General features: G+C 43.3%; 1 protein-coding gene across 1 annotated transcript in view; it reads right to left on the bottom strand.

The window, feature by feature from the left end:
- Nucleotides 1–283: 283 nt before the first annotated feature.
- FADS2 (fatty acid desaturase 2) overlaps nt 284–26,089 on the bottom strand; it is a 31,034-nt gene continuing 5,228 nt past the window's right edge. Inside the window, exons 3-13 of the mRNA XM_040410718.1 lie at nt 22,112–22,222; nt 17,427–17,624; nt 17,199–17,300; nt 15,933–16,058; nt 15,041–15,101; nt 14,071–14,147; nt 12,058–12,155; nt 8,449–8,545; nt 6,109–6,188; nt 4,791–4,916; nt 284–3,539 (exon numbers count right to left, since the gene is read on the bottom strand). Of these exons, the coding sequence (XP_040266652.1) occupies nt 3,488–3,539; nt 4,791–4,916; nt 6,109–6,188; nt 8,449–8,545; nt 12,058–12,155; nt 14,071–14,147; nt 15,041–15,101; nt 15,933–16,058; nt 17,199–17,300; nt 17,427–17,624; nt 22,112–22,222 (1,128 nt within the window). The 3' untranslated portion in view covers nt 284–3,487. The remainder of the gene's footprint in view (nt 3,540–4,790; nt 4,917–6,108; nt 6,189–8,448; nt 8,546–12,057; nt 12,156–14,070; nt 14,148–15,040; nt 15,102–15,932; nt 16,059–17,198; nt 17,301–17,426; nt 17,625–22,111; nt 22,223–26,089) is intronic.

The raw sequence follows: 26,089 nt of genomic DNA on the forward strand, positions 1-26,089 counted from the left end.
CAGTTCCTCATGCACTGTCTAATTACCCAACTGTTTAGTCCAATGTTTTTCTTCGATTTCTAAGATGATTTCTTAGATGTTTTATATTATGTGTTTTTTGGATCTCCCATTGGTCGATAGTATTTTATTTTGATCTTTTTTATATTTTCAGTTATAAATACTGCTGGATTTAATATACCTTGAGAGCTAATCGTTTATGCAATTGTTATTTACCCCAATATAACTCTTCCCATACTTTAAAATTGTATCTCTATATAAAACAAATGACGCGGAGACAATCTGATTTTGTCTGGAAATGTATTTTCCTCTACGCCTTGCACTCATAAATCAGCAAATATATTATTTCACTATAGAATCGCTATACAAAGATCTACTATACATTCTTGTCTTTAGCACACTAGAGAATGTATTAAAATTTCCTGAAGAAACAAAATACTTTACATTCATTTTTTTTCCACTAGACCTTCAAAAAGATTTTTTTTAAACTATTTTTCTGTAAAGAGAACAGCAGAGATTTAAGACTAAATTAAAAAAAAAACATTAAAAATCAGAAACCTCAGAAACTCCGACCATATCTTATTAAGAGACATTCATTTACCAGGGTTAATATATTGCTGTACATAGATATCCTTAATAACAACTTGCAAGTAAAAGTTTGTTAGATTTTATTTGATCTCCTGGGGCTAATGATATCAGTCATTGATATATGTGCATCTGATCAGAGAGTGTTTGATATGCATACATAAAGGTCATCATAATGCAATGGATTACAAAACACAGGGCCACCCACCAAAGCACAAACAGAAAGGGATCCTCATATACGTTGATTGAATCTACAGTATCAGAGAGGCATAGCTAGGGAGGTCCATTGGTGGGGGGTGTTCACCAGATGTTGTGTACCCAGAGGGTTTTGATGCCAGAAATGGTCTCTGCCTTGGTCAGGGTAGAGATGCATTGCTAGGGCAGCAAGCCAAATCTTCGCCTGGGTAAAAGAAGAACTGGCTACCACTGTGATCCAATATAAATGGATGATAGGTGGCCACCTATTCTACCTCATTCCATATCCAGAACCATCTAAGAGCACCATATGAAAAAAAGGCAAATACCTCCACGAAGGAGACGCTACTCAAGTGCAAATTACTGGTCGTTTGTCCCAACTACAAATGCCACAAGTACATCTGAACCCACATTCTTACCTCAGAGTAACAAGATGTTGAGTATTTGAAGTTGGCCAGATCTAATTTCTCAGCAGCCCATATCTAAGTGCTGTACAAGAGTCAAGAACAGGTCATCTAATAATGGTGGAAAGGTCCTACCATGTACAGAAGATCAACAGGTCAATGTTATACCTAAAGGTTCCATAGACAGGAAATTGGGAAGTAGCCATTTTGAAAAAAAAAAATGCTTATATGGAGTGCAGTCACAAGTTTAGCAGGCCCAATGGTACAAAGTGGCCCACAGGTCACGAGAATGTAGCCTAATAAGCTTTTTGGAACCAGCTTTATTGGTAATATAAGGGCAATCTCTGCCTATTGGCCCATTTATGAAGGCTTGTACTCTCCTTATGCAATACTGTACAGATTGCCCTGCTATTAGGATATTTGTCTTCATTGGTGTTATTTTCATCCAAAAAATTTTAGGTAGCAGTTTCAACAGAATGCCTGACTCCATTGTTTATAGTCAATGAGGCACTTTTCACATAGCAAATGGTATTTTATGTAGTTTCTTAAAGGGGTTGCCCCACGAAAAATATTCAACACTTTTCAAAACAGCCCCTGGATTGGAATACTTTTGTAATTGCATGCAATGAAAAATCTAGTATAGCCACTGGGTTATTTAATTAAATCCATCTGTACAGTGCCACCTGCTGTTGCATTTATTTCTAATTTCTCTGTCCACGTCAGTGAGTTGGACGCACATGCTTAGTTCCATGCCACAGGTGCAGCATAAGGACGTATGCCCTGAGAAAGGACACGACCACTAAGCTGTAACCTTGAAATAAATCTAGCAGAGCAATTAGAGCAATGAATGGGGAGATCTCTGGATCCGTGTGAGGTACAGTTCTGGTTCCAGCTTTGTTAGAGAGAGGTTGTCATGTACTGCATGATGTCTGATTTACATTTTTGTACATTAATCACAAGACAACCTTTAAGTTCCCCCCTTGTAGTTCTAGTTAGATTTAAAGGTATGAGAACCCATTGTCAAGAATTGAAATAAAAAATGCCCAAAAAAAGTTAATTCTGTAGTTTGTAACTTTAGTATAGAAAAAAAATGGTCTGAAGATTAAAAGTTTTTTTTTTAATTGACCACAATCATAAAATATGTCACAATCTCTTTTGTTAATTAAAAACCATTTCAGGGCACAATTCTAGCTATAGACTTTATAAAAGGGTGTGTTAGTTTTCATTCTACTGTATGAAAGGCCTAGATAAGCCATGTATACTGACCTAATATTAAGACTTGACCTAGTTTCTCGGTCAAGAGGCACAGAAGGTTAGACAATCGGGGGACGGTTTGTCCATCTAGCTATGTTTCTATGTAATAGACACTACCCACTCGGCAAGGTCTGAATAGTAAAAGGAAACCAGTCCTTCCTACGACACCATTGTCAGTGACACAATAGACCTTGATGACTACAGGTAATATGAAACGTAAAAGTAAGATTAAGGCAGGAAATCTAGAATTAAAGCATACAAGGTGATTCTTTTAAAAAGATTTCTTGAAATAAACCTGTATATTATGCACACGGGTTGACTCCCGATTTGCCTCCAAAGCCATCTCTCTCTAGCTGTCACTCAACGTGCTTGACATTCATACATTGTCTTTTATCTTTCTTGACATCATCCATTGTCTACGTCAATCTTGACAACCACCTATGGTCACACAGTCTTCCTGAAAGCCACATGCTACATCTCATAATTCCTAATATCTACTTGCTGTCACACTCCTTTAGCGACATTCACAATATCTTCGTCACTTGGTCTCTTCCCCCATCACAATTTCCTCTCAAAAAGCCTCTCTTTGATTTCCGTCTTTTTTTGTTTCTTTATGGAGATTTAATATAAAAAAAAAAAATCAAGCCCCTCGGTGTGCTACAGGTTTGGATTGAAGAAGATCAACAGGGTTCAATAATAGTCAATTATTTACAAATGTATCAACACGTTGGAACAAAAAGATATGGTTAAAGGTGCCATATTGCCCTTCGGTCTTTTTTTTTGTTGTTGTATATTTTATCGTATTATGAAAGAGTCCTTTAAAGTTAAGGCTGAAATGTAGACAACGTCAACCGTTAACCTCATCAGTGCCAGGGAGATCTGCAAAGCACCGCACTGCGAACGGACTACATCATCCTGGCAGTGAAGACGGTAAAAACACACAGAAAAGCTCCCTCACCTTAAATTTGAGGCAGTTTATTACAACCCTAAATATAACAAATATAGGTGTGAATTGTGTTATTGTATGATCCTGCTGGACCAGAAGAATCCAGTCACTTGTGGAGGTAGGCATCTAGCCACAGCTCGCCTGACATTCTCAGAGATCTAGAGTGAAAGAAAAAGCAGGTATTATGGAAAGTGCATGAAATAAATAAAATGTATACCGACGCACAGTGGATGCTGTTTGGGTAATTTCAACATGATAATTCTTCGGCGCCATATTCTGGGCTGGGATATCTGAATTTATTGGTACTCTATTGACTTGATGGGATATGAGTTCACAAAGTACCACCGATATGACATGTGAGATACACTGTAAGAGCTAGTTCACACAGCGGATTTTGCCTCTGTCAAAATATGATGCATATTCCATGGCAAAAACTCTCGGGATACTGCTGTGATTCTTCAATTAAAAGGTTGTGGATCTGCTTATGATTTAGCTCTACTGAGCTAAACTACAAGGAGACACCCGGCACAGTTTCTTGTTGTGTCTATGCAGACACTGCGCCAAGAAAGAACTTGTCCTTTCTTGGTGTTCGCTGAAGATAAACAGTTTTTTGGGTGGAATACGAGTCAAATTACGTGGACCAAGGCCTCTGTGGGAAGTAGCCCTAAGTGGATTTCTCCTTTAAGATTTGGTCCATACATTCTGTTCTCAACGACCATGGCTTAAAGGGGTCGTCTGAGTTAACAAAAAAAAAGCGGGTGAAAGGCAGAGATGGTGTTAAAATAACGGAAATTATACTCATCTGTTCAAGCGCCCTCTTATTCAGTGTTGGCGCCTCAGTCCTGCCCAATGCTGCAGAGATGATGTGCCTGTACACTGCACGTGACACTGGCCTCAGCAGTATACAGCACAAGACCGCTGAGTACAGTGACTGGCTGCAGTGGTCATGTGTGGTATACTGACACCACTATTAGGTAAGCATAGTCCGGAGTAGCGGTGCTGGAAAGGAGGGGTTGGAACCGGTGAGTATAACTTCTTTTGTTATTTCAACATCTTCCCTGCCTTTCCCATTTGTTTGATTAACCCAGACCACCCCTTTAAGGGCAGCAGTTCTTATTTCTATGGATCCATCGGGCATTATGCATTGTATTGACGGAGTATGTCTGTAGAGAGCCCTGTACATATCTCACTGAGCATATTAATACACCCCAGACACCCCTGCAAGACATACATAATGGTATCAGCATACAGGAGTCAAAATTTGCCAAAAGATATGTTAGTGAGTTAAAGGACTACATGTGGTTGTGTCTTTACCAAGGATTATACAGTCTTGGAGAATCCCTTGAAGTGCCATTACAGAGATAACACAGCCAGAGTATAAGAACTGTATAAACCAGAACGACACTTACTGAACAATATCACGCATTGCGTTGTACAGAGACTTCTCCTCGTAGTTGACGTTGTATTTCTTGCACAGAGAACGCACAAGTGGAGCAATCTTGTGATAGTTGTGGCGAGGCATGGTGGGGAACAGACTATGAGAGAGAATAGACATGATGAGCCAAGTGTGTACCACAACCTCCATCCCTGGGACCCCCACTGATCATGAGAATGGGGGTCTCGTGTTCTATATTGGAATAAAGCAGTGGTCGGACACGTGTGCCACGTCGTTTTTTTTAAAAGCCTGAGGTACGTGCTTTCTACCCCCGTGCATCACAATCGTGCAGCGTGCCACACAAAAACGTGCAGTAGGTCACGGTCAATCGCAGGCCCTCTTCATAAGAGAAGGCCCTCCCATACAACAATACCAGTCGGTCCATCCGGGCCGGAAGGCTCCTGCAAGGGACCAGGACTAGAGGCCATCCTACAGCCGAAGCTGAAGAAGTGCCAGTCTTGCTCTGGCTTCCACCTGGCTGCCGCCCAGGTGTTGGCCAAGAGCCAAAAATCTAGGTCTGGCCTCTTCCCGGAGGGAGAGGCCAAGTTGGTTGAGGAACGAACCAGATGGCCACCCCGCCACCCTTACCCTAGACCCCAGGAAGGGGTAATCCATAAGGGCGCCACAATCTGAAAAATCTGAAAAATAAATAGTGAATGTGTGCCAGTTACGGTCAGGACATTCGGCCAGAATTATAAAAATTCCTCCTTTGTACGCCAGGCCAAGAGATCGGGCAAAGATTAGAAGTGAGTGCGCTCAAAATGTGTGAAAGTGAAGAGAGTGCAGATGTGCCATCACTCAATGGGCTCCCATACCAAGTCAGTTCAGGCACCCCAGGGTTGCCACTGCTGCTCCACTTACTGTCTATGATACTCTCGCTTTGCTGTTGCAAAACTACTACTCCTAGGATGCCCTCATAACCACACTTTCCTTATCGTCTTATGGGCAGCACATATTTCTGTGCTGCCTGTGGACTCAAGGAAAGAAAAATTTCGGTAAGCAAATTTTTTCCTTCCTTATCGTTCCTACAGGCAGTAGATATTTCTGTGCTGCCTTTGGACTCAAGGAAAGAAAAATTTCGGTAAGCAAATTTTTTACTTCCTTATCGTTCCTACAGGCAGTAGATATTTCTGTGCTGCCTTTGGACTCAAGGAAAGAAAAATTTCGGTAAGCAAATTCTCTCCTTGTCAGGGCCCGCTGGGAGTTGTAGTTTTGCAACAGCTGGAGAGTCCTTGCTCACAAGAACTGATAACAGACAGATAATCCTAGCATATACTACTTGGTCTACTCACTGATGTTCAATCTGAAAGTTGAGGTGTCCACTGAACCAGTCATTGAAGAAGGATTGCTCAATGTTGCATGTCGCGGCCAGCTGTGGTTATGGGCAAATTTACAATTAGATTACTATGGGTAATCTCTGATTCCCCTCCCCCACAACATCCTTTTTATGCCAATATTCATATAATATATAACAATCTTAACAATACTCAGGTGATTTTATACGTAAAGGGGAAATCCAACAGTCAATTAAATTTAGAGGGTGGCTGGACAGTGTTTAAAACAAATAAAGAAAGCATTCATCTTTTCACAGTCTCTCGGTGACCACTGGTTATGTGCTGTTTATGCACTTTATGCACACAGACATCACCACTGAGGCCACTGTTTGGCAGTGGTCACGTGACATGTCATCACTTCCGGTCTGGTTGGGACCAGAAACGGTGGGGATGGAAGCCATAGTGCTGGAATCTGAACACTGTGAAAGAATGAGTGCTGATTTTTGTGTTCTTTTAAACACTGTCTAACCTCCCTGTACGTTTTATTGAATGTCGGACAACCCCTTTAAGTGAATCTCTCCACACAGTTTTAAAGGGGTGGGCCACTTGAATCTTAACACAGTGTACTAAAGATGCATTTATGCAACTTACTGATATATCCTTCAATGAAGTTCTGCTCTGTTTTTACATTACTTAAAGTGCGCCCCTTAGCTCGGTGAGCATTCTGTCCTGTCTGGAAGGCGCTTCAGTTCATAAGACGGCTGCAGATGGAGGGGGTCGTGTGACCAGTCACTTCATTCAGCCTCCTCCATTGAAACACATTCAGGACCTGCGCGCGCGCAGAGTGTTAAGTGACTAGCTGATGTGCTTGGTCCCTCTACAGCCAGGTTATGGGCAGTGGAAGCCTTCTCAAGCAGCCGATCGGCGGGGGTCCTGGGTGTCGGACCCCCACCGATCAGATACTGATGACCTGTCCTGAGGATAGGTCGTCAGTAGTAAAATGTCAGAAAACCCCTTAATTGTTAAGATTACCTATAAAGTTGTCAACCCCTTTAAAGGGGCATTTTAGAATTTTGTTATTGGTGGCCTTAGGATAGGCCATCAATATCTGATCTGTGGGGGTCTGACACCCCGCACCCCACCAATCTGCTGTTCAGGGTTGCCAACCATAGGTGTTCTTTTTTCTGGTCAACTTATGCCAAAATCACAGACAGCCAACATTTTCTACGGACTAATTGAAAAACCATAATGAATGATAAAGATTATAAGTGACACATGTCTATAGCTCAATATACTGATAAGAACTCATTACCAGCATTTACTGTGAGCTGTAAAATGATGAGAATTACCGGCAAAATAATCTAGTCAAGTATCGTCACCCTCCAAAAAATCACGGACACATCTATTTTTTTTCACGGACACGGAAAAAAGTCACTTATTTTTACAGACTGTCTAGAAATTTCTGGACGGTTGGAAACCCTGCTGCTGTTTAAGTGTAGCCGGCAGTCAGAAAGACACAGCTCCTTCTGTCTTTCCATTGATTTAGGCCTCTTGCCCACGACCGTATGCTCATATGATGTAAAATTATGATCATATGAGTGCGGGACAATAGTCCCACGGGCAGCCCGACATCCACAGCATCATTGTAATCTATGATGCTGTGCGCTCCCGGGCGCACGATAAATGCCGCTCCGGGACATATGGCCGGCTCACGGACCGTATATCTCCGTGGGCAAGAGGCTTTAACCAGCTGCATCTACTACAGAAATGGATGGAGCTGTGTGCCAGATCAACACTGAAAACAGCTGATCGGTGGAGGTGCGGGTTGTCAGACTCCCACTGATCAGATATTGACAGCCTCTCCTGAGGATATAGACCATCAATAAAACCATCCTGGAAAACCCCTTCAAGCATACTGCATTTATATATGAGGTTGTATAAATGAAGACATAATAATTTGGGGGAGATTGATCAAAAACTGGTGTAAATTAAATCTGGCTTAGTCGCCCATAGCAACCAATTAGATTCCACCTTTAATTTTTCACAGCTGCTTTGGAAAATCAAAGGTGGAGTCTGATTGGTTGCCATGGGCAACTAAGCCAGTTCTACTTTACACCAGTTTTGATAAATCTCCCCCAAATTATTATATTCGAATATTTGTCATAAACATATAGGGGGAAAATTTATAAAAACTGTCTAAAAGGAAAGCTGTCTTTGTTGCCCATAGCAACCAATCAATGAAAGCTGTGCTCTGATTGGTTGCTATGGGATAAAAAGACAGTCTTCCTATTAGACAGTTTTGATAAGTGAGGCTTAGAGATTGCAAGCTACATTACTTGTGTGGTGGTCGGCTCTTACCTGACTCCCCAGCCAATTTCTGTATTTTTCATGGTCAATCTCCATGGGAATGTGATTCATTTGTGTGACCCAGACAAACCAATGGGATTCAAAAAACCTACAAAGAGCCAGGAGCAATAGTGTTATCATTTTCTATATAACTATAGGACTAAGTGATATTAAGTCTGCTTAAACCTCTGTCTCATGTGGTCATAGGCCTGGCTATAGTAAAGACAAAGGGGGTCATTTATCATAACTGGTGTAAAGTAGAACTGGCTTAGTTGCCCACAGCAACCAATCAGATTCCTCATTTCATTTTCCAAAGAAGCTGTTCAAAATGAAAGGTGGAATCTGATTGGTTGCTATGGGCAACTAAGCCAGTTCTACTTTACACCAGTTTGATAAATGAGCTCCTTAGTCTCTGATTTATCATACCTTCAGTCCAGAATTCTGGCATCAAAAAGTCAAAAAAATAGGGCTTTTGTGACTTTTTTGCACTTGCTTGAGCAAAATTTCGCAACTTTTTGCATTTTTACCCCACCCACTCCAGTTTTGTAATATGGGTAGAAAAGTGGGTGTGGTTAGCTTAGTTAAAGGGAAAATGTCATCAACTCTATGCTGACCTCACCGAGGGCAGTATAAAATAGTGACATAAATGCTGATGTCTGCGGTGTGTCACTCATGAGCTAAAAGTAAGTGGTTGCCAAGAACCAACATCATAATTATTGCAGCCCAGGCCTTAAAATCTACCTGAGACGAGTCCTGGTTATTCCTAATCTCCTGCTCTCTCACCCATCTGCTGATGGTTGGCAGTTCTCTCCTAGAGAGAGAGGGAGAAAACTAGGTAGAAGACTGGCAGTCATCAGCAGGTGGGCAGGAATTCCATGACTCTTCTCAGGTGGCCGGGACTCTTTTCCAGGCCCAGTCTGCAATGATCGTTATGTTGGGTCTCGGCAACCACTTACTTATAACTTTTAAATGACAGACCTCTGAAATCAACTCACCTGTCTCTTCTTTGTGCTTTCGTTAGTATGGGCAGCATGAAGTTGATGACAGGTTCCCTTTAAGTTTCACTCCAGATTTATCATCGTCTTGAGGCTGGGTTCACACTTGAGCGTTTTACAGCCCGTTCAAACGCGCTGTAAAACGCTCAACACATGAAAACCAATGCTTCCCTATGGCCCTGGTTCTCACTTGAGCGTTTTACAGCGCGTTTGAACGCGCTGAAAAACGCCCTACGCTCAAACAAGTTCTTGAGCTTCTTTGGGGCGTTTTGACGCGCGTTTGTGGCCATAGGACACTGCAGTCAATCACACAGACGCGCGTCAAACGCGCGTTTACTATTGCAAAAAACGTGCATAAAAATGTGCGACAAAAACGTGCGTTAAACGCGCATATCAAATACGCTCAGGTCTGAACCCAGCCTGAGACTTAAAAAAAACAAAAAGTTCCAAAAAAGTCTCAATCTAATGGTGTAGTAGGAAAACAGCATAGCTTTTCTAGACAAAAGTGTTATGTCTAAGGCTGGGTTCAGACCTGAGCGTATTTGATATGCGCGTTTAACGCGCGTTTTTGTCGCGCGTTTTTATGCGCGTTTTTTGCAATAGTAAACGCGCGTTTGACGCGCGTTTGTGTGATTGACTGCAGTGTCCTATGGCCACGAACGCGCGTCAAAACGCCCCAAAGAAGCTCAAGAACTTGTTTGAGCGTAGGGCGTTTTTCAGCGCGTTCAAACGCGCTGTAAAACGCTCAAGTGAGAACCAGGGCCATAGGGAAGCATTGGTTTTCATGTGTTGAGCGTTTTACAGCGCGTTTGAACGCGCTGTAAAACGCTCAAGTGTGAACCCAGCCTAAGGCTCAGTTCAGACCTGAGCGTTCTGAAAGGAGCGCTCTGTATGCGCGATTGTACGGGCGTTTACAATCGCGCATACAGAGACAAGCGTACACACAGTGTCGCGCGTTCCCGAAAGTCTATGTACGGGAACGCGCGACAAGCGCTCAAAAAAACGCTCCTGTACTTGTTTGAGCGTCGGGCGTTTTACAGCGCGATCGTACGCGCTGTAAAACGCCCAGGTGAGAACCATTCCCATAGGGAAGCATTGGTTTCTCCTTGTTGAGCGTTTTACAGCGCGTAGGAACGCGCTGTAAAACGCTCAGGTCTGAACTGAGCCTTAGGGTACTTTCACACTTGCTGCAGAGGATTCCGGCAGGCAGTTCCGTCGCTGGAACTGCCTGCCGGATCCTGCAATCCGGACGCAAACCGATGGCATTTGTCAGACGGATCCAGATGCGGATCCGTCTGACAAATGCATTGAAATACCGTCTCCGTCTCTCCGGTGTCATTCGTTTTGCCAGAACACTTAATGCGGATCCAGCACTAATACATTTCAATGGAAATAAATGCCGGCATTCCAGCAAGTATTTTCTCCGGCCAAAAAACGTAAGAGGGACTGAACTGATGCATCCTGAACGGATTGCTCTCCATTTCAATGGGGTCGTAAAAGATGCAGACAGCACAACGTGTGCTGTCTGCATCCGTTGTTCCGTTCCGCGGCCCCGCAAAAAATATAGAGCATGTCCGATTCTTGTCCGCAACCGCCAGTGTCTTCTCAAATTGCTGATCAGTGGGGTGCCTGGGTGTTGGATTTCCACCAATTAGATACTGATTACCTATCCAGATGATAGGTCACCAGTAAAAAGAACTCTTGGAAAACCCCTTTAAGGCAGATTTACACGCCCAATTATTGGGAATGAACATTAGTATGAATGCTCATTCACAATAACTGACCTGTGTTAAGGAGCTGCAGATCACCTGATGAACGAGCAAAGCGCTTGTTCATAGGGTTTAGTGATCATTCATGAGGACACCGTAAAGTGGTTATCCAACCCCTGTAATGCCCCTCATGCTCGGGCCCCTCATACTGGTTAAACTGACCCCGCTCCCGGCACCCACGCCACTTCTGATCCCCACATGTCCGCTGTTGCATCTCCAGGCCATCCACCCGTGATGCTAGGGAGGCTCGTTTCCATTACGGCCAGCTATTGGCTGCCGCAATCCCCCCCATCGCCGGATGTTTTGATCTGCGCGACAGGGAGATGCAGCAGCGGCCGTGCGGGGATCAGAAGCGACACGGGTGCCGGGGAGCAGGGTAAGTATAACCAGTATGAGGGGCCTGGGAATTTTGGGGGGCATTATAGGGGTTGGATAACCCTTTATTCATCGTTTCTGGGCAGCAGATCATCCTGAGTGAGCAGTCCAAAAGCAATGAATCTGTATGAGTACAAGCAATTGCAGCAGCCATCGCTCATCCCCATGCAGTGGAGGGGATTGCTTCATGTAAATGCAGCTCTTCCCCTCCATTGATGAGCAGGCAGTTATAGAGAAGGATCTGTCCCTTCCCGATAATTGTCGGGGCAGTGTAAATCCGCCTTTAATAGCCTGCCAGACTCAATCACGCTAAAGATTACAATGGAAATATTTTAGTTTGTTATCTTTTGCTTCTCACTATCACAGTTTACAGCCTTGCATTACACAAAGATGGGAACGTTTCTCTGATAACTGTAATAAGTTAATTAAACAAGATGAGATAGAGATGCAGTGACGTCTGTGGAGTTATACATTTTGCATACCTGACGGCATTGAGCACAGCAATGGATCCAAAAAATCCAAAGAAAGGAACAAATGTCATGAAAAAACGAGCGTAATAAGAAAGTGACCAAGCCAAATCCTGCAAAAGAGGAAAACATTTGGTGATTATCGTTCTTCTTAAAAAGATGATGCCATGTTGTTTTGGCTGCAGTGGAGGCATCCAGTAGGCGTCACCACTGAGGCCTATGATTGACTGCAGATGTATACGCAACGTCACTGCTGCAAGCAAAAACAATACATTATGACTGTGACCCATACATTATGGCTGTTACCCATACATTATGGCTGTGACCCAGGGAAGGGGATGGAGCAGAAGCTCTAGATCAGAGGGGTCTCAGGAAGGTAGGGTATTTTTTTTAACAGACTCCCCAGCACTTTGCTACAATAAAAAAAAAGAACACATAAAACCCCTTTACTATTATACATATCCATTACCTTATCAATCAATCTAGGAAAGAATAACTGCTAAGTGGAATGGAAAACAGACATATAGAAGCATGCCAGTGTTAAGAAAAGGCGCGTGACAAACAGACTGTGGAGATTACTTGTCTGAGAGTCTTATGGACTCCACATCTATTTTGTGTAGGAGATGAAGGGCTTTGGAAGACTAGACATGCTTTAAAGGCAGACTTTGGATAAGCTAAGGTGCACACCTCTGAGAGGACATGGTGTATCAGTTTGTAAGTAAATAAGACGAAAGATAAAGCAAATAGCAGCCAGAGAAGTGTGCACCCCTATTTCTAGATGCTTGTATTTGAGCTAGAAAGAAAAGTACAGTTTGAGGAAGATTGCTCCAGAAAAATTGGCACTGTAAAAACGGTGGAATTGCAAAACTGTGTAATATATGCCGATCTATGCAAAGTATGAACTGTGACATCTGATGTGGGTCCTGTATTGGAACTTTGATTGCCATTACTGTTAGCCTCATCATTGCCACAACTCTCAGGGAACCCTACTTTGCATTTCAAAACTCATCTCCTCCAAAAATCTCCCCACATAACACCAGGCAAAAACCCCACAGCCAGGAATAAAAAGGTGTGCCCTTCCCATCACTGCAGGCCCAGGGGAGTGTCAGAGTGTGGACTGCTGCCGTGAGTCGCTAGTACCTTAATTTTTGCTACAACCACTCCTATCCTCTCTGCCCTACCAGATATAATGTTATTCTTCATGACAACACATGACAACTTATTCTGAACAGTCACCTGAAATGACAGGTACTGCTTTCTTCTGTTTACCTGTCGTTTTAATGTCCACACGGTCGCGTGATGCATGGAGGACATGTCACTGCTGCAGCCAGTCACCGGCTCTATGTGATACTCGTCAAACTGGAAGTTTACGAGCATGGACTGGAGTGTATCAATGGCAGCAGGGGACCAAAGGAAGTGGGGAGCAGGTAAGTAAGCATCCCTCTGCAGGAGGTCTGGCAAGGTGGGGAAGGGAGGGTCCGGCAGAAAGGCCGCCAAAGCTGGACAACTCTTTAATCCAGTTTTTGTGGGAACACCCACAAAACGCCCCCTTTCATGACCCTGCTCACAGACCCTGCTCCTAAACTGCTCTTGAAAAATGAAAGCTGTGCTGTGATTGGTTGCTGAAGGTCAAAAATCTGCCTCGGGGAGACTGACCGGTAGACATTTTTTAAAATAAATTTTTAATGTAATCAGTCTATGGTCTGAGAAAAGAGGGCTCGAAGTTACAGGCCCAAAGCCTGAGGCTGAACTACTGAGACATTCTGACAACAGGCCTGCTGTTATACCTGCCAGATACACACTTTTTTCAAATCACCATACTCGGCCTGAACAGCGGCAGATACGTGTGTACATTGATGTAGATGGTCATGTGAATTCACATGAGGTGTCAATGCTGCTTCTATCAGGAAGAGACATGATGTCATCAGGTGTCATTCAGTAGTGGAAGCTCAGAATTTGGGGTTGGAATTTTGAGAATAAATATTTTAAAAAATCACATAAAGGCGTTCATAAAGCATGGCTCCTTACCACCCAGTCCTTGCGAGCTATCATTGTCTTCATAATCTGGACTGTGAAATACAATGGTATCAAAAGTGGAGGCCCGACTGTAAGAGAAAAAAAAAGAGAGGTCACTGCAAATATCATACTAAGACATTTTTGCCTATATCTAATGTCACCATTGATCAGCACTCCGCAGGGTTTAAGGGGATGTCTGAGATCATTAAAAAATATCGGACAACTGCCAATTGCCTAAAATGAAAAAGTTGTGTAATCTTCTTCCGCCAATCACTGTCCTCAGTTTGCAAACAAGCAGAAACAGGAGGACCTAACTGGCAGCGCAGAGAAAAGCATTAGAGAAATGAGTTTTATTTTAAGCGATTCGAGGGGCTTGTCCAAAATTTTTAATTATCTTGGACATCCCATTTAATATACAGGTGAAACTCAAAAAATTTGAATATCGTCCAAAGTTTGTTTATTTCAGTAATGCAACTTAAAAGATGAAACTAATATATGAGCTAGACTCATTACATGCAAAGCGAGATATTTCAAGCCTTTGTTATAATTTGGATGATTATGGCTTACAGCTTATGAAAACCCCAAAGTTACAATTTCGAGGTACTCAGGGGGTACGGATTAATTAGCTGTCTAGAGTGTGACACTTTGAGCCGAGAATATTGAACCTTTTCACAACATTCTATGTTGCATTAATGCAATTCCTTTAAATTTGCATTACTGAAATAAATGGACTTTTGCATGATATTCTAATTTTTCGAGTTTCACCTGTATATTATACAGTTTTTATCAATTTTATCTTATATATAAAAGTACAATACAAATACAAGCAGTTGTATTGTCCTCACCATACCTTCCACTTTCCAGGGGGACCTTGTAAGGCAGGACATAAATAAAGACAGATTTGCTCACTCTGTGAGGCTTGTGTATTTTTACCTGTACTCCTAGATAAACCAGTAATCCCATTATAAATCCAATTACTCACTCAGGAAGAAGTACTGATGTTGGTGATTATAGGGCAGATACTTTAGCTTCTTCTTGCCATACTGTAAAGAAGAGAAAGAGATTTACAGCATCTATTTGCATGGAAGTAGATGCATAGTAGACAACTGATTGCAAATTTCTAAGCAATAGGTCACTTAAATGGGTTGTCCCATAAAAATATATATATATTCAAAATTTTTCAAACTAGACCTGGGATCTGAATATGTTTGTAATTGCATGTAGTTCAAAATTTAGCATAGCTACTAAGTTATTCCCAATAAAATGTATCTGTATAGCACCACCTGTTGTTTATTATTTTCCTTATTTCTCTGTCCACCTTGAAGAGGTGGTCACACATGCTCTGTTCTATCTTTCAATTGCCTCCAGCCAAGACTCACCCATGAACTGTTATAGGTTGAGAGCTGCAGCAGAAAGGACGCCCCCTGAGCTGTGATAGGGAGATAGCTGCAGCAGAAAGGACATAACCCTGAGCTGCCAGCTTGAAATAAATCTAGTAGAACAATTGGAGCAATGAGGTACAGGGCTGGTTTTAGCTTTGTTAGAAAGAGACTGTCATGTACTATATGATGTCTGATTTTAACTTTTTACATTAATCATGGGATAACCCATTTAAGGTCATTTTACACAAGCAGATGAACAGCAGACTGGACATTTGTACAAATGTTTGTTCTCAAACATTCCCTTGTGTAAACATATCCAGCCATCTTGGGCATCCCTAATCAGCACAATGGCCACCGATTTACATGCTATATCATCGATTGGTGCTGGTTTACGACCAGATTATTTGTCACTTTAAATGGACCTTTAGTCATAGTACATAAGTATATTATAAGAACAATTTATCAGTATTTAAGGTAACAGAACAGTCATACCTCCACTGGCTGAGTGTCACCAAGTACGAAAATGTGGACCATGTTGACATCTGGATCCTTGCTGAAGATGTTAGGTTTGGCATGATGTTGAAAATGGCGATGGTTCCACCAGTTGGCTGATGCTCCCTGCAGGCAAAAGGACCTAAATGAGCTGAGAAGCGAGACCAAGTCTCTGTTCATAGTCCTCAACCTTATAGTCCCCTTATTAAAGTCATCACGTTCAAAGCTCTTTGGCATTTATGTTATGTTCTCCTTCAAACCTGAGGGATTTTCTGAACTATGAACTAATGCTATGGACCAGACATTCAGATATTAGAATAGAAGTATACTGGCAACTTATAATCCTGATTAACTATTAATTACTGTAGGTGTCAGAGAGAAATCTTAAGGAGGTCCATCACTTTGGTAATTCCTACTGTCCCCGGACAACAAACTGATCACAACAAGTCCCTGTGCTGGGAATAACCCCCCTTCCCCCCGGCAGAAAGTGTTCAATTTCCCTGCAGCACCACAGCAGGAGAGAAATTAAGCATTGCACAGTGTCCACTGAAATCAATGAGTCCTGCTCATATTTCCTAATTAGGTATATAAAAGTGGCAACCCCTTTAACATGTACATCTATTTTAATATTTTATATATCCTCTTATAATGTGAATTCAAAAGATTTGAGAATAAATAAGCTTCCGCAGGCTAAGTGGATAAATATATTTACTAAATGTGATAATAAAAATAAACAAACAGGCAAATCACATACAGAGTATTAAAAGTAAATAACAATCACTGGCCAGTACACAATAGTGGGGGGCGACTCTGGTCGCCATGTCGTAAAACATGGCCAACACCACATGGTGATACAAGAGATAGGGATAGTGTTTCGAATCAATACATCCTACCAGGATGATGTTCCTCAATGGAGTACCAATTCACAAGACTTTATATCTATTCAGCCCCTCTCCCCAAGGATGTCCATTGTGTAGCACGCATGTCTCTGAGGTAAGCACTCAGGAATGTGGCCTTCTCAGCACAATGGGGAGGGGGTTTGGGTAGGTTATCTAACTATCCCTAACTCACTACATAACAAGGAATATCATTACACAGAATATAGAAGGTAATATAAAAGGGGGCAGAAGCAATCAGTATTAAATTATGTATGTAAAGTGCACTTACAACACATACATACATTTACTTTAGCTTTTAAAAAGACTACACTTGAAATGGAGGACCCCATAGTTCCCCTACCAAATATTATCCCCAGTATGACATCACCTTCAAATGGCCAATGACAAACTTGTGGCCAATATGGTTCCACTTTGACTTCTTGAAGATAGACAGGTGTCCAAAATCATGCTGTAGCCATCCAGCCTGGGCCTGTAGGGGAATCATAATATGAATGTCTAAAGCTCTATGCTCCCTTACAATAGAACGTGTGTTCTATTGTAAGAAGCTTGATATATGTCTCTTTATTATATGAGAAGAGCGATATAATGAACTCACCTGAGAAACTGTCATCAGTAGAATGGTGATTATGGTTGTTATCCATTCTGTACCAAGGTAGTAGAGGGTAGCCCAGGCAAGAAACTCCAAGACCAGGATGTGTGCTAGGTAAAGGCCGAAAAATACCCGACTGGAATCAAACAGGTTCATTTCTTCTGCTGTTTTACGTAGAGTTTCAAAGTCTTCCACCTGCTGAGCCTGTACCAAGTTGAAAGATGACATAGCACTGAATAAAGCATGTCGCCACCACCTTCCTATCCAATTCACTTATGTCACTAGGAACAATTTAGTCAAGAGAAAGTCAATTAACTATTACTACATTGTGTTTTGGCGATGTGGAAAGAACCTAAACTACCCGAAATGATTGCAGAATGGATCCATTGGTAAAGGAAGAATTAATTGACCACCATGGCGCAATGATTGAAAGTGTAACTGTTTCAGGTTCTTTCTTATATAGTGTAGGGTCAGGGATGTTCAGGGGTGGATTGGCCAGGGCCACTTAAGGTTCCCAGTCCACTCCTGGGGATAGTAAACATTTTTTGTGAAATACTTTACTAGAGAACAGGGTGGAGAATGTGTTCTTAGCTAAGATCTAAATGAGCGTTACTAAGAGGAGTCTGTCTTCAGTCTTCAGCGTTTTACTGAATGCTGAAGACATCTACATGTAGTATACTGTACAGAGCCTTCCAGCCTGCATCATGTCACTAACCCAGTCCCTGACTCTGTACATGTGCCCTAACTGTCACTGCCCATCACCCTGCCTGACTTGTAATACACAGGCGTCTTCAGTGCTCAGTAGTACTGAAGACTGAAGACAGACTCTCCTAAGTAATGCTCAGTTAGAGCTTTGCTATGAAGAATCTTTTCACCCTGTTTTCGAGTACAAAGAAATATCTTTCACTAATCAAGTATTTTACAAAAATGTTTAGCATCACTGTCCCTACACTTATAAACCACAATGACAGTGACACTTGAAAGGGCATCTGTCAGCAGATTTGTACCTATGAAACTGGCTGACCTGTTACATGTGTGCGCTTGGCAGCAGAAGACATCTGTGTTGGTCCCATGTTTATATGTGTCCGCATTGCTGAGAAATATAATGTTTTAATATATGCAAATGAGCCTCTAAGAGCAACGGGGGCGTTACCATTACACCTAGAGGTTCTGCTCTCTCTGACACCGCTCCACTTTAATTGACAGGGCAAGGCAGTGAAAACGCCATCATACCTGCCTGGCCCTGTCAATCAAATGGCTTTGCAGTTGCAGAGAGAGCTGAGCCTCTAGGTGTAACAGCAACGCCCCTGTTGCTCCTAGAGGCTCATTTGCATATAATAAAACATCATTTTTCTCAACAATGCGTGCACATACGAACATGGGCCCAACACAGATGCCTTCAGCTGCACATGTAACAGGTCAGCCAGGGTCATAGGTACAAAACTGCTGACAGATGCTCTTTAAGATCATTCATCGGCTCCATAATCACGTGAGTACTCATAATGAAACCATGTACAAGTTACCGTAAAGACAAGACCACACAACTGCCATGGGGCCCTTGGAGAGGAAGGCCCTAGTCCTGTTTGATCCTGTCCCCTTTGATACTAGCAGGAGTGTACCCATGTAGGATTTCACATTGGTAGTAAAAAGGTAAGAACATTGGCCCAAGGGTCATCAAAAGAGTGTGGAGCTGAACAAGCTCCAAGTTCTTCTGGGTGGCAAAGGCCACCAACCTCATGGCTTGCTCCACTCTGATCTTTGCTATGAGCCCCTTCCATGGATGCTACTGCCTAAGGTCGTACATTTGAACCACTAAGGACATTGCAACCTACTGTTGGCCTGGTCAAGAATAAAAATCAGAGCTGCAGCTGAATACTTCTTATTCCTAAATATTACAATATTGACTACATTGGTGCCCACCGACAAGAACGAGTTAGACAATTATGATAGGTTTGCAGCAGAGCATTGCATTTCAGCCATAGTCAGAGAATAAAGCACGCTATTAATAATAGAGGAGGCCCCGGTGACGTTCATCCGCCCAAGAACAATATCGGTGCATCATTAATGGAGAATCAAGATTACATTACCCAATTACACAACCAGCTTTTCTATGTATCCTTCGTTGCCCTCTATGTGCCATTCAGTCACATCTTTAAACTCATTATATTCACCGCAAATGCACAACGTACAAAAATATAACCTATTGCAAACCAAACATATTATATGCACTTCGACTAGTTACTGCATACAAAGGGCTAAAAGAGGTAACTGCTCCCCAGGACTCCTGGGGTCAGATATGAGCATACCCAATTCGTTTTAGCTACAGACTGTGATGATTGCACGCTTGCTCATAAGTGTTTGATCTGACCGATTATCTGCATGTGTAAGTAGGTATTAAAGAGGTTTACTGGGGAGATAGCTATTTTATTTCTTTTCTTTAAAAGTCCCACAAAGTGTTAAAAAGAAAAAAGAAGCCATACTCACCATCCCCCACCACTGCCATTCTGCCATAGGTTTGGTCCCTGCTGCACTCCACGCTGGAAGCCCTAGGAAGGGACTGCTCGGCCAATGATTGGCAGGTCACCGCTAGGACCAGTGATTGGCTGAGAGGGCCTTTCCTGTTATTTCTGATGTGTCGAGCTGGGACCAGGAGATGGAAAGCAGCGGAGGTTAAGGTGGAGAGCAGCGGGGATGAGAGCAGCGCCATAATGGCAGCCACAGTGGATTGGTGAAGATGAGTATGGTTTATTTTTAGCCTTATGCGCAGATTTTTTTTTATATACAATGATTTATCTCCTGGTAAGCCCCTTTAAATGACGATTTGCTGACCACCAGTATTTCAGGCAGACATTCCTGCTAGATCACAATATCTCAGCTTTGTAAACTATTTTAGTGCGATGTGCAGAATTTTTATGTTTTTGCTTCCTAGATATCTCCAGTGACCTGCCTGCTTTCTGTATGTAGAGATACTTCCACTGCCTCTTTCTTACCGATGCTACATGAATGTGTTAGTACTTGTTTTCTAGTCCCGTGTCTAGATACCACCAACAGTGTTTATGGCTTTTATTCTAAATTTATGAACCCACTTCCCCATGTCTTTACTTTATTTTTGGTTAGAATTAGTGTTCCCGGTGACGTCACCAGTACTGATGGGTGGGCTCTAGAGCTGCCCTAGCCGTTTTACAAGCTGTTATGTAGATTTATGCATCTCCATGGAAACAGACTACAAACAAACCCTCTGCAGTCATAAGGTCCCTTTGGGACAATTTATCAAGCGATAGTCGGGAAGGAAGCGTTCCCTCCCGGCAAGCACCTGCTCGCCATTGAAGGAGACCGCTGCAGTTACATGTGGTGATCTCCTCCACTGCGTGGTGAGAAGTGATCGCTTGTCACGGCAGTGTCACGGTCTCGGTGTGGTGTGCCGTGACACGTTGCTGTGCATGCCGTTGCAACGTGTGGTTATTAGCATGTGTGTGTTCTGCTCCTGTTTCCAATGTTCCTTCCCTGGCTGGTGCGCGAGGGGTTAACCACCTTGCAGGGCGTGGTCACTAGGTGCTTCTTATACCTGTGGCTGGAGGCCAGGAGTCAGTTGTACTCCAGCCTTGGTGTGTGCTGGAGTTATGCTCCTGGTCTGGATGTGCCATCAAGTGTGAGGGCCACCTAGTGGGACATCAATGTCATCCCGATGTTTCCCCATGTCACCTTCCCTTCCTATTATGTTTCCACGTGTGGTGTTGTTTGTATGTGTTGGTGTTTGATGTCTAGTCAGTGTTACATGTCTGGTGGTGTTTGTTGTCCAGCATGTTTGCTAGACATCCCCCTGTCTATCTGTTGTGGCCTCCGGAAAGGGGTCTCAGAGTTCCTGGAGGGGTAACCACAAGTCAGTGTGCAGCTCTGCTGGGGCCGCCATGCATCCTGTCCGCATGGGGGTCCGGTCGCCATTGTTGCCGCGGCAAGTAAGTGCGAGTTGTTTCTGGGCACTTGCCTGGCTATTCAGTGAGACTTCTGTTCATCAGTGTCTGGGATGAACAGGTCGTCTCAACCCTTTCTTTATTTGAGGGATTATCAGGGTAACTCAGGGTCCTAGGTTCATGGGTATGAGCTGTCCAACCATCCAGGTCCGCTCATAAGGTGAGGAGAAAGGGCGAGTATTAGGGAAGCAAGAGGAGGTAACCTGCTCCCTGTCCCCGGTGTCCTGGCCTAGCTGCTTCCTCATTCGCTTACGTTATATGGTGGGGAGTTTCCCCCCACTCCCCACCGTGACATCACTAATGCCATCGCTCATCCTCATACAGACTCGTTTGCCGACAGCAGAGGCTGTTTAGACGGCACGATCTGCTGCTGGCAAACAATGATTTAGGGGCCTGCATAAGTGAGCATATTACGCTACGAACGAGCATTTCGCTCATTCATTGGGTAATCGCCAGCACCTCTACACCGCCAGATAATCACTAATGGGCTTTCACAGGAACGCTTGTTAGCGATTATCTGGCGTATTCTGGGCCGGTGTAAAAGGGCCTTTATCCTGCAGTCATACTCCCTTCCAGCGGTCCCCTGCTTTTTGCTGTCATTTGCCTTGAGGTCTTAGACTGCTTTTGGGGGCTCTCTATCTCACGAGTAGATGGAATCAACGCAATAAAGTATTTCTTAAATAATGATATAATGAATCATTTGTTGAATCTGCTACTCACATTTTTCCCTCGGTCCTGGCTAGGCTCATTCTCTGCCAATTCACCAACATAGAGCGGTTTCAGAAATTTTCGCACAAATGTAAGATCCGGATGAAAAGCCAAAAAAGCTTCCTAAAAAAATAAATAAATAAAACAGACATTAATATCATCAATGGGGCCTTCTAACAATATTAAAGTGCACCTGTCACCGTGATCAATCCTATTATCCTGCCAAACTAATTTAATCAGTTTCTATGAGGAGGTAAGTTCTAGACTTGACAGCGGCGAATCAATGGATGTCGTATATCTGGACTTCTCCAAAGCATTTGACACTGTACCACATAAAAGGTTAGTATATAAAATGAGAATGCTCGGACTGGGAGAAAACATCTGTATGTGGGTAAGTAACTGGCTGAGTGATAGAAAACAGAGGGTGGTTATTAACGGTACACACTCAGATTGGGTCACTGTCACTAGTGGGGTACCTCAGGGGTCAGTATTGGGCCCTATTCTCTTCAATATATTTATTAATGATCTTGTAGAAGGCTTGCACAGTAAAGTATACATTTTCGCAGATGACACTAAACTGTGTAAAGTAATTAACACTGAAGAGGACAGTATACTGCTACAGAGGGATCTGGATAGATTGCAGGCTTGGGCAGATAAGTGGAAGATGAGGTTTAACACTGACAAATGTAAAGTTATGCACATGGGAAGGAATAATGCAAGTCACCCGTACATACTAAATGATAAAACACTCGGTAACACTGACATGGAAAAGGATCTAGGAATTTTAATAAACAGCAAACTAAGCTGTAGAAACCAGTGTCAGGCAGCTGCTGCCAAGGCCAATAAGATAATGGGTTGCATCAAAAGGGGCATAGATGCCCGTGATAAGAACATAGTCCTACTACTTTACAAATCACTAGTCAGACCACACATGGAGGACTGTGTACAGTTCTGGGCTCCTGTGAACAAAGCAGACATAGCAGAGCTGGAGAGGGTCCAGAGGAGGGCAACTAAAGTAATAACTGGAATGGGGCAGCTACAGTACCCTGAAAGATTATCAAAATTAGGGTTATTCACTTTAGAAAAAAGACGACAGAGGGGAGATCTAATTACTATGTATAAATATATCAGGGGTCAGTACAGAGATCTATCCCATCATCTATTTATCCCCAGGACTGTGACTGTGACGAGGGGACATCCTCTGCGTCTGGAGGAAAGAAGGTTTGTACACAAACATAGAAGAGGATTCTTTACGGTAAGAGCAGTGAGACTATGGAACTCTCTGCCTGAGGAGGTGGTGATGGGGAGTACAATAAAGGAATTCAAGAGGGGCCTGGATGTATTTCTGGAGTGTAATAATATTACAGGCTATAGCTACTAGAGAGGGGTCGCTGATCCAGGGAGTTATTCTGATTGCCTGATTGGAGTCGGGAAGGAATTTTTTATTCCCCTAAAGTGAGGAAAATTGGCTTCTACCTCACAGTTTTTTTTTTGCCTTCCTCTGGATCAACTTGCAGATAACAGGCTGAACTGGATGGAGAGATGTCTTTTTTCGGCCTTATGTACTATGTTACTATGTAAACCAGACATACTGCCTGGCAGGGTTGATCCTGTAAAAAAAAAAATAGCATAATTTTTTTGTATGCAAATGAGATGGTCAAAGCATCAAAGCATAGCTGATTGGGGGGGGGGGGGGGGGGGGTTCCTTGGGTCGGACCCCCACCGATCAGGATAGGTCATCGATATTGAACATCCGGACAACTCCTTACACCCACTGGGGTCGGAGACGTCATTCCAGTTTATAGAATATGTTGGTACTATATAAGGAGTAGTGGGCACTGAGGCCCGCAGACATCTGGCACTGTTCAGTGTGTGCTTTTTCACTCTGTAATATATTGTTATGGCGCTACGTTGTTTTCAGTCCCTTCTCTACACACCTTCCCCTCGCTCCTCCATGGCACTGATCTCTAGTTGCCTGCTCCAGTATGAACTACAGTAACCTCAGCCCTGCAGTTCTCCTCAATGAGCCACTGTCAGAGGCACGCCCCCAGACAGGCCACGCCCACACGCTTGTAACGCCAGCTGTCTATGTTAGAGCTTACAAGCCCCTCCCCCGTGGCATTGTTCCTACACATGTACCCTGATCCACATAGTATTTCTAACCATTGTCATATATTTAAGCACTTACCATGAACCGGATATAAAAAATCTAGTGAATGCATGCTACAGGATTCAATCAGCTAAAAACGTTGGGGCGCCTTGATGAAGTGACTACATATGTGGAGCCAGTACCTTGCTGGGAATGGGGACTCTGAAGAGGTGGGGGCACCCATAGATCTTCATTAAGGCTACTTTCACACGTGCGTTTTGGCTTTCCGTTTGTGAGATCCGTTCAGGGCTCTCACACGCGGTCCAAAACGGATCAGTTCGGCCCTAATGCATTCTGAATGGAAAAGGATCCGCTCAGAATGCATCAGTTTGCCTCCGTTCCGTCTGACACAATCTGGCACGATAGAAAACGGATCCGTCCTCCATTAACTTTCAATGGTGTTCAAGACTGATCAGTTTTGGCTATGTTAAAGATACAGTAATACAAACGGATCCGTTCTGAACGGATGCAGACGGTTGTATTATCTGAACGGATCCGTCTGGGCAGATCCGTGACGGATCCGCACCAAACGCGAGTGTGAAACTAGCCTAAGGGCTCTTTCACACTTGCGTTGTCCGGATCCGTCGTGTACTCCACTTGCCGGAATTACACGCCGGATCCGGAAAAAACGCAAGTGAACTGAAAGCATTTGAAGACGGAGCCGTCTTCAAAATGCATTCAGTGTTATTATGGCAGCCAGGACGCTATTAAAGTCCTGGTTGCCATAGTAGTAGCGGGGAGCGGGGGAGCGGTATACTTACCGTCCGTGCGGCTCCCGGGGCGCTCCAGAATGACATCAGAGCGCCCCATGCGCATGGGTGACGTGATCCATGCGATCACGTCATCCATGCGTGTGGGGCGCCCTGACGTCACTCTGGAGCGCCCGGGGAGCCGCACGGACGGTAAGTACACTGCTCCCCGCTACACTTACCATGGCTGCCAGGACTTTAGCGTCCTGGGAGCCATGGTAACCATTCAGAAAAAGCTAAACTTCGGATCCGGTAATGCGCCGAAACAACGTTTAGCTTAAGGCCGGATCCGGATTAATGCCTTTCAATGGGCATTAATTCCGGATCCGGCCTTGCGGCAAGTGTTCCGGATTTTTGGCCGGAGCAAAAAGCGCAGCATGCTGCGGTATTTTCTCCGGCCAAAAAACGTTCCGGTCCGGAACTGAAGACATCCTGATGCATCCTGAACGGATTTCTCTCCATTCAGAATGCATGGGGATAAAACTGATCAGGATTCTTCCGGCATAGAGCCCCGACGACGGAACTCTATGCCGGAAGACAATAACGCAAGTGTGAAAGTAGCCTAAACTACATTTGGGAAAAACTGGTTGAAGCAATGGAGATGTTTGTTGCATATTTGTATCAATTGTGTTTAACAAAGAGTTAAACAACACATTTTGTTTCATTTCCTGGTGGAAATACATAAAAAATTTGCCAAACAATATACGGTCTATATGGATCCTCTGCACCATATTTCCGAATGTGTTGGCAAAAACGGAGGAGCTCCATTCCACATTTTACTTAAAGGGTTTGTCCGGGTTATTAATTATCAATATCAGATCAATAGAGGTCCAAATCACCCAGCACCCCCACTGACATTGGATTTTAACCCGTGAGATGCTGCACATTATTGAATGTGGCACCTGCTGCCCTGGTGGAGAGTGACTGACACACCAGTAAATCTTTCCCAATATTTCTTTGCATCTTATGATACCAATGAAATAGCAATATAAACATTTTTATATTGTTTATATATGAGGTTTTTATATATTTTATATAGTTCACTGCTCCAAATACTGCACCTTGGTTGAGTACAAAGCAGGGGAATTTCAT

The sequence above is a fragment of the Bufo bufo genome, chromosome 10 (genome assembly GCF_905171765.1).
Source record: "Bufo bufo chromosome 10, aBufBuf1.1, whole genome shotgun sequence".
Lineage (NCBI taxonomy): Eukaryota > Metazoa > Chordata > Amphibia > Anura > Bufonidae > Bufo > Bufo bufo.